The following is a 17,010-nucleotide window of genomic DNA, read 5'->3' on the forward strand; positions in this document are numbered from 1 at the left end:
AAAAGCCTACGTCCTGCTTCTAGTTGTATTGCTTGAGTGTCGATTACAAAGGAGCGAATACGCTTGACCTAGCTATCGATCAATTGTTTCTTGAGTTAACCCGCCGCCGGGTCTCACCTTTATATACACAGGTTGAAACCCGGAAGCCTACAGAGTGCCGACTTAGACAACGTAACCGACTCGGTTTCTAAATTATCTTGCCTTAACAGACAAGCTATTGTACAACGGTTCATACGTCCGAGTCTTGGGCCACCATCAGACCCACCTCTGCGAGCCGACGTATTCTCACTTCATCTTCTTGGGCCTCTTGGGCCTTTTTCATATTAAGCCGCCAACAGTGTAACCCGGCCCCTCCTGGCCGGTCACACCTCGGGGGTTATATCCCCAACAACGAGGTGAGGAAGCCCGCGAAGCGTTGGGCCGCGGTTCTGCTCTGCCGCCACCTCCTTTGACCGCACCACCTTGGCCGACTCCTCGAGCGGGCGACGGAGAGCGGCGACGTTCTTGCGATGGTAGGCGGTGTGTGTCCCTCTCCGCCGAGGTGTAAAACCGGCGGATTGCGAGGTGGAGCGTCGCGTCATCATCCTTGGTGGGTGGCAATGGCTTCCGCGCGGATCTGGTGACCTGCGGCCGTGCCTCGTTCCACCTGGCGTCGCCTTCCTGTCCATGCGGTAGGTGCAACCGTCTGTCTCTGGCTGTAGCTCACGCACCGTGGCCTAGGTGGTGCAGGCACTAGCACCCAGTGGCTCCCTGCATGGGCCGTGCTGGCGAAGCTGGACGGCGGTGCTCGCGCCATCGCCTCGCCTGTTGATGGTAGAGAGCGGGCAGGGTGGCGTCCCGCCATTGTGGAGGAAGAGCCGACAACGATTGAGGAGGAGCTCTCGCCCCGGTCCATCCGCGAGCACTGGAGCGCGAGCTCCTCCTTGTCCGGGTCGGACGCGTTGGAGGAGTCCCGACGGCGAGCCCACCAAGTAGATGCCATCAAAGCAAGAGCCGAAGCCGACCATGATGAAGGGGTTCCAAGATTGGAATGGGAGGGTAGCAGAGAGAGCGAGAGAAGTGGAACGAAGTACAGGTTCGAGACTAGGGTTTGTGTCCGGATTTACCTTTTTATGGGATGAGCCATACTTTTTCTTTTGAGGAACGTGGCTAGAGAGATGAGACATGCACATTCTGACCTTTCATATCCATCTCAGATACGAATTGGATATGTGCATTATGTCCGAGCATGTGGGATATGTTTGACTAGGACAAATCTGGTTGCAGATGCTCTGACCACGAGGCAAAAGTCACACTCTTTAGCCGACGGTCAATGCTAGGATGGAGCACGGGAAGCGCACACACACCCGGGTCCAGGTACCACAAAAGGGCAAATAAAAACAGAGAAGAGGAAAAAGAAAATAAACCCACCTAGTAAGATCCCCTCGCCACCTGTCACGACCCAAGATCAGAGATGGGACGGAGAGACGGATCAGCACCAATATCTAGATATAAATTGAGGATACAAGGAGAATCTGGGATGAGAAATCAGCAAGCAAGGAGAGGAATACAGAGAGCAGGAGGTGAGGAGCAGGAGCAAGGAGGCGAGAGACTTGATAACGATTCATTCCTTCGATGCCCTCCTCATGTGCTCGCCGGGTTGCATATGTAGCTTGTGTGAAGCCTCCGATGACCAGCCCATCTCGTAGCCGAGGCCCATGTTACATACATAACGTGACAGCCCATACTGGGGGTGTTACACTCTCCACCCCTTGAAATTCGGCTTGCCCTCAAGCCGATGATGATCAAGCTGGACCCATGAGTGCCTCCTATCTCATCTGGCTGAAGAGCCAACCCTCCTGGATCATAGGGTAGTATCATGCGCTTGCAAATGGTCAGATCAGAGGAACAAGACTTGACTTCACTGCCAAAAGGAGTTGCAACTGCAGAGTAGGACATCTTGTGGACACACATGATACATCTGAACCAACCAGTGTCCTTGAGAGCAAGCAGGCAAGTGCAATATTTGGGCCCTCCACTGACCAGATACCCAGAGCAAATGATACATAAAAGATAGCAAGAACACTCACGCACATAACTTGTGTAGTGGTCTACCTTTCCTTTTGGTTGTGCCCATGACCAGAAAGAACTGAGCAGCTGGTTAGTAGGCTGGAGATGTTGCAACAACATGACTGCAGTTCTTATGCTGCCTTGAGATTGATGATTCATCACATAATCGAGCCAATCTATGAACATCTGCACCTGCTTATACATTGTGATACGAGGTGTCCATTCATGAAGTGATCTTGTATCAGATGGGAACCACCATAGAAACAGTGAGCAATGGATCCCAGGGAAATATATCTCAATTCTGTAAGTCTGGAGAAATATAAGGAACTGAAAGGGCAAGTGGCCAGCTGGACCTCTCGAGAAAACTTGCGTGTGAAGTGTAAGTGTCCAGAAAATGCTGCACCCTTGTACTCATAATTGTGAGAAGACCAAATGCCAGCGACTATCTCTCCTGGAATCAAGTTGGTCTGGCATTCACTAGTACAAAGAGCGAGAGAAGAGCAACAGAGTAAACCAGACTTGGGATCAAAGACATGTACCCTTTCTTCCGTTTCCGCTCGATCAACTAACATGAGACAGAGTACCCAAGAACTCCATGGAGTGCAAATAAGACGTGTGTCTCTTGATCGTGTTGTACCTGTAACATCAGATTGTATCAAGGAATTGTTGTTGATTCCGAACTGCTTTTTAGTAGCTGTAGCTGCACTCAGAGTTCCATGATCCGAAAACTTTTTTATCGGCAGGAGGGCTTGAAGCTGTAACATGAAACTGAACACTGTTTCTGCAGATATTGGGTACAACCATACACTCAGGAAGGCAAGAACGCTACTTTTTGCAGACCACATCTGTAAAGCAGCATCACCAATGGCATTAGTTGGCTGTACACACTGAACAGAATAGCACCAATCCATTTGGTGCAACACGTTGGTTGTAGTTACTGAAAATATTGCAGGGAATGCCTTATGAGGAGACCGCCAAAATAAAGGCATGCCCTCACAACGACCATTGATTTTCCATTTTGGCCAAGGCTTCAACTCCACAATTATGCGCATACCCAACCCATAACCGCAGGGCTTAATGAAATGTAATGCAGAACAAGCCCAAGGTGCCAGTTCGACAGAGCACAACCTCATAACTTGTTCACCCGCTTCAAGAATGTAATTAAGCCTTTTGTTCTTCTGGTCAGATGTTTGGCAGAAATAGCCGACTCCGGGGGTTCGCCTACTCACAAATTCCACAAGAATGCCACTTAATAAAATTTGTGATTTTTGTTTTGTGTTCAATGTAGCATCGCCAGCCCTCCCAAAATTCGTATAACTTTCTCGCTGAGATGAACGCCACTGCTGTGGATATGCATATTGCCAATAACCACAGGGCCCCCCAATACAATATAACTCACACCGGGAACTTCTCAGTGCAGCAAGTAGTTGTAAATAGTGTCCATCAAATGAGCTATTCCAATGCAATACAAACTGGCAGCCCAACATTTGAGATCCTCGTGTGGCTGACATGTAGATAGTTTCCCAAATATACCTTGAGTTGCTGGACGTGGATCTTGAGGACTGCTTGCTTCTGAATGGCATTTAAATGATGGCCATGGCATTGGTAGTAACATTTGTGCTTGTTGCTTTATGTTCACATTATTATCCAGCATGTACGTGGGCGTCAACGCACCAATGTGGTCGAAGCAGAGGGTCCAACACCTTGTTGACGCCATGGTGTCCAGTTTGGGGGTGGAACATGACCAATGCGCTATGGTTGGCACGACCTTGAGAGGAGCTGCGGAGAATGGTTTGACACTGCACACAATGAGGGGCACCGGCACATAACTGTTGACTTCAGCATTGGTCGGACCAACAATAGAGCACACATCGAATGTTGGTGCAGCAACACTGATGGCTTCGATGTCGATGGTCTCTCCGCATAGAGCAGAAGCTGCCGGCTCAGGGGAGATGTCAACGGCGGCGGGACTTGGGCACTCTGTCAAACATGTGATAGGCGTCGGTGCAGCATGGTTGCTGCTGTCAATGGTGATGATGTTGTCATCTGCACTGCACTCCACTGGGGTAGTGGGCTCAAGGAAGACGTCCGTGAGGATCACCGCAGGCATGAGGACGTGAACTCCATGGCCGTCATCAAGTTTCTCCGCAGCCATTGCCGCCTCCTGCACGATTTCATCCTCCCTTATCCGGGCAAGGGACGAAGCCCCGGTGACGCTTAATGGAGATTGCGACCGCACGACATCCTTGATATCTTCCTGCAAACCCTCAATGTATTGGTGGACGAAACTCTTGATGCTCAGGTTGGGGTTGAGATCCAGCACACGATGTACGCATTCCCAGAACGCCGTCGTGTACTCGGCCACGGTTGCAGTCTGCTTCTGCTCGAGCAGCGAGCACAAGTGCAGGTTGTACTCCGGTGACACATCCTGGATGTCGAGGAGGCAGGCACGCTCATAGATGCACCGACCATGCATGGCAAGAGCCCGCGCTGCTCCGCATCTTGATCGAAGCTGAACCACTGCCTCCACATGGTTGATTCTCTGGAACACGGAGATCTTCACCACACCATACAATGTAAACACCTGTTGCAGCGTCTCCTCAGTGACCGGGTAGTACACATGATGCACAGTGACGTGAAGAACGCCGCCGGTGAACAACTCTTCGTGGCTGGACATTTGGTTGAACACCTTGTAGGCAGGAAGTAGGTGGTGATTTTTTTCTTGGCTCTGAATACCAAATTGTCACGACCCAAGATCAGAGATGGGACGGAGAGACGGATCAGCACCAATATCTAGATATAAATTGAGGATACAAGGAGAATCTGGGATGAGAAATCAGCAAGCAAGGAGAGGAATACAGAGAGCAGGAGGTGAGGAGCAGGAGCAAGGAGGCGAGAGACTTGATAACGATTCATTCCTTCGATGCCCTCCTCCTGTGCTCGCCGGGTTGCATATGTAGCTTGTGTGAAGCCTCCGATGACCAGCCCATCTCGTAGCCAAGGCCCATGTTACATACATAACGTGACAAGCCCATACTGGGGGTGTTACACCACCCTAATCGTCCTAAAATCCTGATCTCTCTCCCCTCGCGCAAGATTGGGTTCGCGAGATGCTGCCGGCATCGGACTAGTTGGACCGAAAGGAGAGGAGCGGCCGCGGCTGCCGTCTCGAGATGGCGTGGCGAACAGGTGGGTGCGCCGGCCGCTGTCTGCTGCCGCTGCTCCTCCTGACAGGTGCGGCTCCTCCTCCCCCTGCCGATCCGAGCCTTTTTGAAATGCGGATTAGCATAAAATTTGATATTGCCACTTCATACGGCGTCTATTGGCCAATCGGGAGAACGGCAAAAGAAGAAACAGTAAAATTCCACTGCAAGATGGATTCGTTCATATTTATGCCACTCGTCTCTTCTTGGGGTCCTGTTATACTTATTGCTTATATACGATAGCTCCTATTTGTAAAGGATAACAAAGTTATATGTTCTGGGATCAATCAGTGCCCACACTTTTGGTTTGAAGACTTAGTTGTTGGAATTTGTCATGATAATTTAATCTAGAAACATAAGGCTTGCTTATGGATTGCTAGGTAGCCGAGTGGTTGGTATGCTTTGTTTTGGTTTGAAAACACACCTATTTCTGAATGTTTGGATACAATAACTACTTGAAACCTTTTTGAGCTTTAACATGGATTTTTTGATCTAACCCTTCAATGGGTACCTTTTTTTGCAGCTTCCTTACTTGACTGGAGCTTGATTTCTCTTGTTAATATGGTTATCTTCTTTGCTATCCGCTTTGTTGCTCCAAGGAGAGGTATGCCAGCTTTTTTTTCCACGTTAGCTAAGTATTGTCAATATATCTCTTTGGAGCTAAACAACATTTTGTTTGGATCCATATACTGTTTGAAGAACTAATCTACAGCACCTCAACATAAAAGTTAATAGTCCTTTTCTTATAACTGCGAACTCTTGTCAATCAAGTTACTATAGACATGTGCAGTTACGAACTTAATATTCATTTCTTAACTTTACATTAGTGTCTTCCTATGCTATTTAATTTGCTGTGGATAGTTTGTATTGTGGTATCTAGGTGTTTCTATAAAAATGCATTTGCAAAGCGTAAGAACAAATTCATTTTTTTCTTATTGACACGAGACTAGTATTTCTCGTACCAAATAAATTCTCATTCTTATGGCTAGTAATGCGGTGTACCCTGTCCTTGATTTATTCTTTGAAAACTTCAACTTTACATGCCAAAATCTGTTTTCTCCGATCAATTATAAAACCAGACAACACACTAACTATTAGGCGGCCGACGAGGTACTCCGGCGGCAGGGAAGGAGATGTGGCTGCAGGGAAGAGCTGTAGCTGCGGGGAACGAGATGCCGCTGTGGAGGAGGAGCTGCAGCGCCGACCATTGTCGCCATCGATGTGTGTGTTGAAGGGAACAGGCTAGAGAAAGAGACAGAGGAGAGCAGATGGACGGTTTAGATTAGAGCAGATAGACGGCTTAGACCGGGTTGGTATGCTAGGGTTCCATAATTTGCCGTACCGGATTAGCTATGTTGCGGAAGGAGAGGAGTATGACGCACACTGTATTCCTAGACCCCGAATCCTCCACTGTCGCTCCTCCTCCGGTGTGACTTCCCAGCCTTGCTGCTCACCTTTTTCGGGTGACCTCTCACCATTCTGCTCCTCCTCCTCTTGGTTCTATGTCGTCCAACCTCTCACAGCCCTGCTAGCAACTCTTTGTATCAGAACACCTAAGCGTGCATAGGCAAGCTAGGTGATAGGCAGTGGCAAAACACAATATGTGGATTATAGCACTAAAAGACAGTGGCCTGTCCATGAGTTCCATATGCTTCCTCTTCTATCTTGCCATTTTGTTACCTTCCTATCTTCATGGCTGCCATTACCAGAGACTTACCACTGAGCTCCTTTACCCATGAAGGATATTTTCACCACAGCCCTCCTACGCTACCAGGACAAATTTGCCGCGTTACTACCCCGCCCTCAAAGGCAGTGGCAAATGTCTTAGAGGAGCAACTTAGTTGCATTGCATAGCGCATGTGGCAAATATATAGTGCAGTAGACTTGGGGTACAAGGAAGGAAATCTAGACTAATAGGACTACGTAAACAGACCTAGACCCATACTAATACTCCTTAACACCCCCCCTCAAATGCAAAGTGTATGCAATAGAATGGTGGTTGCAAAAGTATAACACTAAAAACAAAAATAATGGAACTCCAAAATCCGCGTCTTGATAGTGTCGTTTTAGCAAGGAATCTTCAAAAACCGTTGAGTCAATCCAAAGAGGGATAACGAGAAGATGGCTCATCAGAGGAAGACAACACATCCGGAGTGTTAAGCTTCATGCACTAGCCAACACAACCAAAATTCTGAACTGATGGAAAGGGCCATGCAATTCAAATATAAACTTCAACACCCCTTTTCACATGTGACGCTGGAAGTCAACACGTGAATAGACTTAGGTATGGCTCAAGAGGCCTATATGTGGACATAGAAGGGGTCAATCGTAATTTTTGGATAAACTGCAAATGCCAAGACTTGGAACTCAAGACCTTGGGCTTTGATACCATGTTAAGCTTCATGCACTAGCCAACACAACCAAAAGTCCGAACCGATGGAAAGGGCTAGGCAATCCACATATACACCTCAACAAGGAGAATATACAAGATTAGATGGGTCGTCAAAGGAAGATGCACGTCAAGAGAATGAAGCGCAAAAGTTTGTAGCCCAAGAAACCGGCGGCAAAAGAAGCTCGGAGGCATGGAAATGGGCGTAGATCAACGACAATGCAAAAGGAGGTGACGAAAATCTTATAGAAGACAACAAAGACAGTAAGGCTAACAAAAGTTATGCTTACCAGGACCAGAAAAGAAAAGAAGGCTGGCAAATAACGATTTGACGGAAAATAGAAAGCAAATGCAAGACAATGATGCATGAGCAGTCGTGCCTGTAGGGGAGGCGCCGGAAGAGGCCATGCAGGTGAGATGTTGGCGAGGAGCACCGAAGAACATCAACTAGCGGACGAGCACCCAACACTGATGGAAGGTATATGTGTGAGATAGGGTCGGCGAAACGACCACCGGCAAGAATCACCGACCACCGAGGGAGAGAAACGATGCCCGTCGACAAGGACATTGTAATTGCTCCTTTTTTAGAGATCGTATTTTGGAATGACTTACACTTGGTCAGAAGAACAGGCAAGGCTAGTGGCCTGTCGACAAGCGTGGAAGAAGCCCACACAGGGAGGTGCTAAGCAGGCCAAGGCATTGCGGGAGTAGGTGACGACTGTGGCGGTAAGGGTGGCCAGTGGAGCTCCGGGACTGGATGGGGAGGTGGCGAAGCGGGTGGATCGCAGTGGCTTGGTGGGAGATGGCAGTGGTGCAAGGGGCTGTAGAGTAACACGGTCGATACAGGCAACCCAATCCAAGAGGGAACTCATGGTGCAGCCATTGGTGGTGTCCTTGAGAAGGCAGGCATGCTAGACGTGTGTGTCGAGCTTAGGGGTGTGCACGATGCCACTTGGAAGCTGTAGTAGCACTAGATGGGGAGGAGTCGGGCAGATCAGCCTGAGGCTATCGTCGGTGGTTGGGACTAAAGGGAGATACTGTGGCGATGTCACGTGTCTGAGTGGCAGCGAGTTCTCGTTTAGAGGTGGTGGAACAGATGACGGCGAGTTGAGAGATCAGACTGGATGTGGCGGCTGCGTCGCGGCCTAGGAGGCGAGCAACCTTCAATCTGGACAAGGCCGCGGGGTGTCCTAGCCGGCCCATATAGATGGATGCTGACCAGGGCGGGCGCGTGACGAGGACATGTTGGCAAGGGAGATCATGCATGCGGGATGTGCGGGTGATGGAAGAAGTCACAACGCAGGGCGGGTGAGCAATCGGCGGAGTCAATGACAACAGTCGACGAGCCTTGCATGAACAACAGTGAAGGAGTGCGCTGTCTCTTAAAGCTGCCTACGCGTGATGCAGCAGACCGACTAGTAGGCCTCCGAGACGTGGAGCAGCTGGCTGGGGAATCCTGGTGCCAGGCGGAGCAGCACAAGCGTGCGATGCAGCGAGGAAGTGTTGGAGGTGGTCAGAGATCTCGATGGCGGCGATGTCGCACGATCTGAGGGGAGCAGACTTCGACAAAGGCCGGTGAGAGGCGCGTCAATCCATGAGGTCCGGAGTAGGCAAGAAGATGGCCCAACGTTGGCCCGATCTAGACGGAGTAGACCCCATGGAGAAGCTAATGGCTGGTACATGCCGACCTCGATCTCTTGGTTGTGCACGATGGAGTCGGGAAGCTGGACCGCCTAGCGGCTCCTGTGATCTGGATGTGGCTTCGATCTGAAGCAGTGGAGGCTCGATTGATGGATGAAAATGAGCCGGGTGAGGAAATCGGGCTGGCGGTGGATGGGTGGCGCATTCAGGAAATGTTCGATGAGAATGACGATGTACAATGGAAGAAGAGTGATGAGATCAATTGAGAGAGGTGGAGACTGGATTTTTTCCAATCAGAGCGTGCGTTGCGGCATGCTGAAAACCCTAAACCTGGGCTCATGGTACCATGTTAGAGGAGGAACCTAGTTGGCTGCTTCTCAGTGCAAAGCGACGGGTACTCGATTCAGTGCAGGCAAGGTGTTGGCAGCTGCAGGGGTTTGGGACTTTGTCATTACTGATGGTGATTGACTGGTGGTGTTGTGGCAGGGAGAGGGAACATGACCCATTGTGGCTCATCTCCATCTACAGGTCGTGGTCTTCATCAACCTTGCCTTCTCTTGGGCCATCATGGAGGCCAATCTGTCTGGGCATCTTCATCAAGCGTCACTAACCATTGATTGCCTTTGCAACTATAAGAGCTCCATGGTGACTTTTGTTGGGCCTGCTACTACTTGGGCTGTTGCTACTTTGTGCCTCTTTTGTGTGGCTATTGCTGGTGGTCTGCTTGTGTTTTGCTTCTGCGATGGTCTTATTGTGGCAGAGAATTTGGTGAGCTATGCCTGCTGTTTTTGTGAAGGCCGAGGAGCTGATGCATGCTTCACGTCTTTTCTGTCTAGAATCGTCCCTTCTGTTGCATCCACTAAGGTCCGTTGCTATACCATGTTCATGTATGGCGCAAGTCCACAACCTTTTTGTCCATCAACCTTTGCTTCTGGTCTTTTTCCCTGATCGTGGGACCTCTTTTGGCATGGTTTGATTGTAGAAGATGTCATGACGCCATTGCCTTCTTTTCTCCAAGTTCGTTGTCATCTCTCTCTTTCTCTCTCTCTCTCTCTCTCTCTCTCTCTCTCTCTCCTTGACACCTTTTCTAGATTGATGCTATCAAAACTCAGATTTCGGATGTTTACGTGACATATGCTTTCCATTGGGGAGGGGGCGGGGTGTATTAAGGTACTATTAGTTCCTAGTCTCCGGTAAATTGACTTGTGGTCATAATCTCCTTGTGTTTGTACTATATTTTTGCCCCCTTGGGCGACATTGTATAGAGGCTGCGTCAATTAATTTGGATCGGGGGGAGTACTGAATTCAAAGATGATACGTAGTCTGGTTGCAACTTTCACATGAGAGACTGTTTTCTTTGTGTATTATCTATATAATCTACATCTACATTATTTATTTCTGCACATCTTGGATAACTAATGTTCTATCCTTATCTGGAAGGATTTCACAATTGGAGGCTGTACCTATTATACTGGTGTACAGTTATTTACTCAGCAGTTGCCATTTTGGCTCAAGTTACATTTCATATAATATGGGGAATTGAGGGAAAGGGATGGATTGTGGCTCATTCTTGGTGGGCGAAGCTGGTTGGTTTTGCAAGGTATTTAAACGACTCCATTTGTTGCATTGACTTTTATTGTGTTCATGTTCATGTATCTGCTCATATCCATGAGTACAACTGTCTCTATGACTAGCCACAATGGAGAGTAACATACACTAGTAACATACACATATCCCTAGACTATGTTACTATCTCAACAGTGGTTAGTAACATAAGTGTGGTAACATGTAAAGCTTCATTTATTAGGTTATAGACTCATATTGCATTGGGACATGTGATGTTACAGTAACTAGCTAAGTTACTAGTACTACATCTCTCCTCATTAACTCATTGCCACATAAGCAAATTTGCTGAGTTGGACTCGATGTTACTACCGAAGTTACTCCCACTGTGGCTAGTCTATATGCCTCTTATGCAGGCAATATCTGGATTGCACTTAATCATGATAGTTGATGCAGGGACCAGCCTTGGGAATCACCATCTGTTATCTATTTTCTTATCGTACAGCTATCTGCTGCTGTCCTTTCTTTGGTTGAAGTCTTTGGAAGCAGGATCCATCAAGATTCATGTTGGCTCAACTTCTCCTTTGACATTGAGCAAATAGGTCAGCATGTGGTGCACTGTGCATTGAGTCAGACTAACCTAAATAAATGATAGTTATATTCCTAGACTGTGTAATAGGAGATTTCAAACTGTTTTGTGAAATATATTCATTCATACCACTAGGAAATGATGTTACTTCGATTGCTATTTAAATATGTTTTTCTTGCAATGTTTTAGTCCATATATGCCTGTTTAGAAAGGATGCAGCCGAGCTGTTTATCTTACCATAGGTCTGTACTGAAGAACTGTACAAACTTAAGTTCAGTACTTACCATTGTCTACTGCCTAATGGATATATGCATTTTCTGTGTGCAGGTTATCATTTTCGGGTTGCGTGCTGTTTGTTGCTGCCTGCTGTCCAATTAATTGTCAGTATCAGTCACCCTTCTTGGATTTCGTTGCCATTCTTTGTATTTAGCTGCATCGGTCTTGTGGATTGGTCCTTAACGAGTAACTTTCTTGGTCTTTTCCGGTAAGCTCCATCGTTGCCTTTTCTTCTTTGCTGCGAACAATTAGTTTATTATATTGAGATTGCACATTTGTTGATAATTGTTAAATTGTGTTTGCAATGCATTCTGAAGGTGGTGGAGGTTACTTGAGATATATTCGGTCTTCAGCATTCTTCTTCTTTATATTTACCAGCTGCGTGTCAAGTTTCCCTATGTTGTGGTAGCATTTGCTGACTTTATCGGTCTATTCAAAGTTTCTTCAAAATCAGAATGGCCTGAGCTGTCCTCCGGTATTTCTCTCCTGGTGTATTACTTCATGGTAAGCAGCTAAGAATCTCAAATATAATATATTGGGCACACACAGTGTGAGGATATTTTGAATCATATGGTAAAACCATGATATTGGCAGTGATACTGATCATCTTTGTTTTTTATTTGCTCGTTCTTGATGCTTCAAGCTTACTTGCATAGTATCTGTCGTGTGTAGAATTCCAGAGAATGAAATTATACCAAATTCTTGGAGAGGCTGTAAAATGGCAAACTCATGCCATTGTTGCCACTTCATTCAATTCGTGCTTTATTAAAAAAATATGTATGTACAACCAATTTGAAAAACATTTCTTCTCGTCGACTTATTTATTCTACATCGTAGTCTAAATAGTAAAAGGAATAGATAACTGTGAAGTAAGAGCATCTCAAACAGGCGCACGAAAACTGCTCCGCGCGCTAAAATTTGGGTTTTTTGGGCGTCGGACAGCTCCAGCAGAAGCTGTAAAATAGTGCATGCGCAAAAAAAGGATTGGGCACGCGCTAAAAAGCGCTATCAGAAGCTGCAAATTTGGGGCGCTGGATAGCGCGCGCTTCACAATTTGCACTGCGTGTTTTTTTTGGGCGCGCGTTTTTGGGCATCTGCTAAATCAATGTTGGGCTGGCGCCCTATAAGTGCTACAGTGGCGCACTAAAACTATTTTAGCGCGCGAAACTTTTATGCAGCTGTTGGAGATGCTCTAAGAGGACTAGTGATTTACATACGGGGACATAGCTTCAAGCAATAACGGGAATGTCATCTTTAAATTATTCTAACACATGTTTAATTTGGTTAGAGATGAAGTGTTGTTGCTTGTCAACATGCATTTGTAAGATGGTTGAAACAAGTTTATGAATACTGTACCAGCAAATTGAAGTGGTAACTTCACAGGCTACGAGTAAGGTAGAGCTTAGCCAATGTAGGATCAACCACAACAGTGTAGCAACTAAACTAGTTGGATTATGTAGTGCCTAGTGTTACCCATAATGTGGTATGTGTTCCATCCAGTACAAGTGGTGGTGTTTGTTTGTTTGGATGGACATAATGGATATACACCATGTAAGGTCCTATTTGGATCAAAGGGAAGAAAAAATAGGATCGGGACAAAATGGAGGAATAGGAAAGGAAACAAGGTGTAAAACATAGGGATAGAAATACACCATTTGAACACCGCTGGTGGTGTTTGGAATGCAGGAAAAATAGCCCAGGAAATCTACACAAGTAGGTCTCACTGGATAATTTTTCTATGTCACATTATTTGAGTTCAGGTCTAGACATGCCCCAGCATGCATGCATGCTACCTATTTTGAACTCTATGTGGGTCCCAAAGTGCATGGTTGATCTTTGGAAGTGCGGGGCTAAGAAACTTTCCAAAGGATTGGTACAAGGCTATTCCTGCCTTCCGCATACCATAACTTGTTACAGTTCCTCAGGAATGAACTTCCTTTACTTTTGCTATGCTTTTCCTCCGTCCCGAACAGGGCCTAAATTAGAATGAACCATGGGTTTTAAGGTGGTAAGGTGAGGCACCCTTGCCCCTTTTCACCTTTTAAGCTCTTAATACGCAAGGCGAGGGAATGCCATGCAACTTAAAGATGTTGTCAGTGAAGGCTGCAACAAGAGATATAACAGTGATGGAGTGCTTTAGAGGAATGAAATGACTGTACTTAGTGAATTGTCCATAACAACCAAAATGAGATCTTTATTGTTTGCCAATGGCAGTCCTTCCACAAAGTCCATGTTGACATGGGTCTAGACAGATTTAGGTATAGGGAGTGCTTGGAGGAGGCTTGTGTATTGTGTGTGGTCAGGCTTGTTTGTTTGGCACCTAGTGCATTGCTGAATGAAGGTTTGCACATCTTGTTTCATGCCAGACCAGTGGAAGAGGAGTTTGAGTCTGATAAGTTGCTCCTTGACCTGAGCGGCCTCCTAATTCACTGCTATACGGTGCAGTAATTATATCTTTCCTGAGTGTAGGGTTGTGACCAACCATACTTTGTTTTTGTACCTGATAGTTCCCTGGTGCAGAGTGTTGAAGTGTATATGCGGATTGCCTAGCCCTTTCCATAAGTTTAGACTTTTGGTTGCGTTGGCTAGTCCATGAAGCTTAACATGGTATCAGAGCCTAAGGTCTTGAGTTCAAGTCTTGGCTTTCACAATTTGTCCAAAAATTGCCGTTGCCCCCTTTGTGTCCACGTATAGGCCTCTTGAGCCATACCTCTGAGTCTATTCACGTGTTGACTTCCCGCGTCACACGTGAGAGGGGGCTGTTGAAGTGTATATGTGGATTGCCTAGCCCTTTCCATTAGTTCAGACTTCTGGTTGTCAGTTGTTTGGTCAGCATCACTCTCTCTCCGTCTTCTCTTCTTATCCCCGCGCGCAAATCCCTACTTGATCTTTTTTTTCCTGTTTCCCGCTCGATGCTCTTGTGATTGCTTCCCTGGCCTAGGGCGACGCCCTATGGCTACGGCTAACTGACGCTCCAAATCCCCCAAAGCTCCAAGGCGGATGCCTTCGGCTGCAGCTTGAGCGCCTAAGCGATGCCTTAAAAACCATGGAATGAACAAAGGAAAGTGAAGTGACATATGATAGAATATACTACCTCTGTAAATAAAACATCTTACATTTGTTTACAGAGGGAGTAACATTAGAAATAACTTTGCGTTAGTCCTTAATTAAGAATCAGTTATGTTAGGAATAAGCAACTTGTATTCCCATGAGGCCATAGGCCGATATATATACATGTACAGGTGTGGAACATATGCAGGAAACCCCTTATACAACAGGATAAATACAAAGGGGCACATGACTTATATTATAACTCTAACACCCCCCCTCAAACTCATGGTGGATGAACAACACTGAGTTTGGAGAGATAAAAGCCATGTTGTGCTTTAGTCTGGGCCTTCGTCAGGAAATCCGCCAACTGTAACTCGGAAGGCACATACTGAAGAGCAATAACCTGATCCTGCACACCAGCGTGCACATAGAAAGCATCAACGCCAATATGCTTGGTGAGCTCATGCTTCACAGGATCGCGCGCAATGCTAATAGCACCTGTACTGTCAGAGAAGAGCAGAGTCGGTGTAGTGACAGAAACACCAAAATCCTGAAGTAACCATCGTAACCAAGTCACCTCTGCCGTCAAAAGAGCCATTGCTCGCAACTCAGCCTCGGCACTCGAACGGGAAACTGCAATCTGTTTCTTCGTCTTCCAGGCAATGAGAGAACCACCAAGGAAAACACAGTAAGCAGAAAGTGAACGGTGATCTGAAGGATCACTAGCCCACGTAGCGTCCGAATAGGCCTGAAGCTGTAAAGAACTGGAGCGAGGAAAGAATAGACGGTGCGAAGATATCGGAGAACACGAAGGAGATGACTATAGTGAACCGATGTGGGAGCAGAGACGAACTGACTCAGAATATGAACCGGATAAGAGATGTCCGGACGAGTGACAGCTAGATAGACAAGACTGCCAACAAGATGACGATAACGTGTCGGGTCAGGGAGAGGATCACCATCAGTAGCACAGAGGTGAAGATTGAGCTCCATAGGAGTCTCAACAATGCGCTCATCAGTAAGAGCAGCACGAGCAAGAAGATCCTGGATATACTTTTCCTGGGATATAAAAAAGCCATCAGAGGTAGAAGAGACTTCAATCCCAAGAAAGTAGCGAAGAGGTCCAAGATCAGACATAAGAAACTGCTCACTAAGATAGGCTTTTACAAATGCAATATACTCGGGGTCATCCCCAGTGATGATCATGTCATCAACATAGAGAAGAAGAAGAGTCCGACCACGAGGAGAAAGGTGAATAAACAATGCTGGATCATGAGCACTTGTTGAAAAACCAGCGGCAGTGACCACATAGGCAAAACGCTCAAACCAGGCGCGGGGGGCTTGCTTAAGGCCATAGAGAGAGCGACGAAGACGACATACCATGCCATCATGAACAGAATACCCAGGTGGTGGCTGCATGTACACCTCACGCAGCTCACCATTAAGAAAGGCATTCTTAACATCAAGCTGAGATATAGACCAGTGGCGTGCAGAGGCAACGGCAAGAAGTGTACGAACAGTGGTCATATGGGCCACAGGAGCAAAAGTCTCGTCATAATCACGACCATGCTCCTGCTGAAAACCACGAGCCACAAGACGAGCTTTGTGACGCTCAAGAGAACCATCAGAGCGAGTCTTAACCTTGTAGACCCACTTACAAGTGATGGGACGGACTCCGGGAGGAAGGGAGACAAGATCCCAGGTACCAGTGCGTTCAAGAGCAGCAATCTCCTCTGCCATCGCAAACTGCCATTCAGGATGAACAACAGCTTGACGATAAGAAGTCGGCTCAAGAACAGCAGCACCAGCAGTGGGAAATCCAAAGCGATCAACAGGCGAAAGAGGACGAGAACGCAAGCCATAAGTAGGCTGAGAGGAAGATGACGACACATCCATAGAGGCATCCACAGGTCGTGAACGACGAGTGTAATACTGAGGAAAAGATGGAACAATAGAAGGAGGAATCACCAAGGTAGAATCGGGGGCTGGCGACGAATTAGTCACCGGAGATGAAGGTGTAGAAACTGGTGACATGCTAGGCGAGGAGACTGGGGAAGATGGTGGCTGCAAATCGACGAGAGGTGGGGAAGCAGAGGGAGTGGAACGAATAGGCACAGGCTCGACGGGAGTGATAGGTGAGTCAGGAAAAATGAGGAAAGAGAGATCCTCCACTCAAAAGGTCGAGGAAGATGGGCGTGGGTAGAAGGGACGAGACTCATCAAAAGTCACGTCTCGAGAGATACGCATCC

General features: G+C 47.1%; 2 protein-coding genes across 3 annotated transcripts in view; one reads left to right on the forward strand and one right to left on the reverse strand.

Annotated features, from left to right (window-relative positions):
- Positions 1 to 1,251: 1,251 nt before the first annotated feature.
- Positions 1,252 to 4,974, reverse strand: LOC123069754 (uncharacterized). The gene is made up of 2 exons (XM_044492693.1): positions 3,178 to 4,974; positions 1,252 to 2,894 (listed from the first exon to the last, which is right to left on the reverse strand). Exon 1 carries the CDS (start codon positions 4,724 to 4,726, stop codon positions 3,461 to 3,463), a length of 1,266 nt encoding a protein of 421 aa, XP_044348628.1. The 5' UTR covers positions 4,727 to 4,974; the 3' UTR covers positions 1,252 to 2,894; positions 3,178 to 3,460.
- Positions 4,975 to 5,052: 78 nt separating this feature from the next.
- Positions 5,053 to 17,010, forward strand: part of LOC123069753 (piezo-type mechanosensitive ion channel homolog) — a 45,017-nt gene continuing 33,059 nt past the window's right edge. Inside the window, exons 1-6 of one of the 2 annotated variants that reach the window (XM_044492690.1) lie at positions 5,053 to 5,283; positions 5,776 to 5,856; positions 10,723 to 10,882; positions 11,302 to 11,447; positions 11,762 to 11,918; positions 12,028 to 12,214. In XM_044492690.1, the coding sequence (XP_044348625.1) occupies positions 5,223 to 5,283; positions 5,776 to 5,856; positions 10,723 to 10,882; positions 11,302 to 11,447; positions 11,762 to 11,918; positions 12,028 to 12,214 (792 nt within the window). In that variant the 5' untranslated portion in view covers positions 5,053 to 5,222. The remainder of the gene's footprint in view (positions 5,284 to 5,775; positions 5,857 to 10,722; positions 10,883 to 11,301; positions 11,448 to 11,761; positions 11,919 to 12,027; positions 12,215 to 17,010) is intronic. The other variant, XM_044492691.1, reaches the window with a different exon arrangement.

Source organism: Triticum aestivum, chromosome 3B (genome assembly GCF_018294505.1).
Source record: "Triticum aestivum cultivar Chinese Spring chromosome 3B, IWGSC CS RefSeq v2.1, whole genome shotgun sequence".
In the NCBI taxonomy this organism is placed as follows: domain Eukaryota; kingdom Viridiplantae; phylum Streptophyta; class Magnoliopsida; order Poales; family Poaceae; genus Triticum; species Triticum aestivum.

Coding starts and splice junctions, on each gene's coding strand:
- LOC123069754 (XM_044492693.1), bottom strand. CDS start 4,726: ATGTCCAGCCACGAAGAGTTGTTCACCGGCGGCGTTCTTCACGTCACT.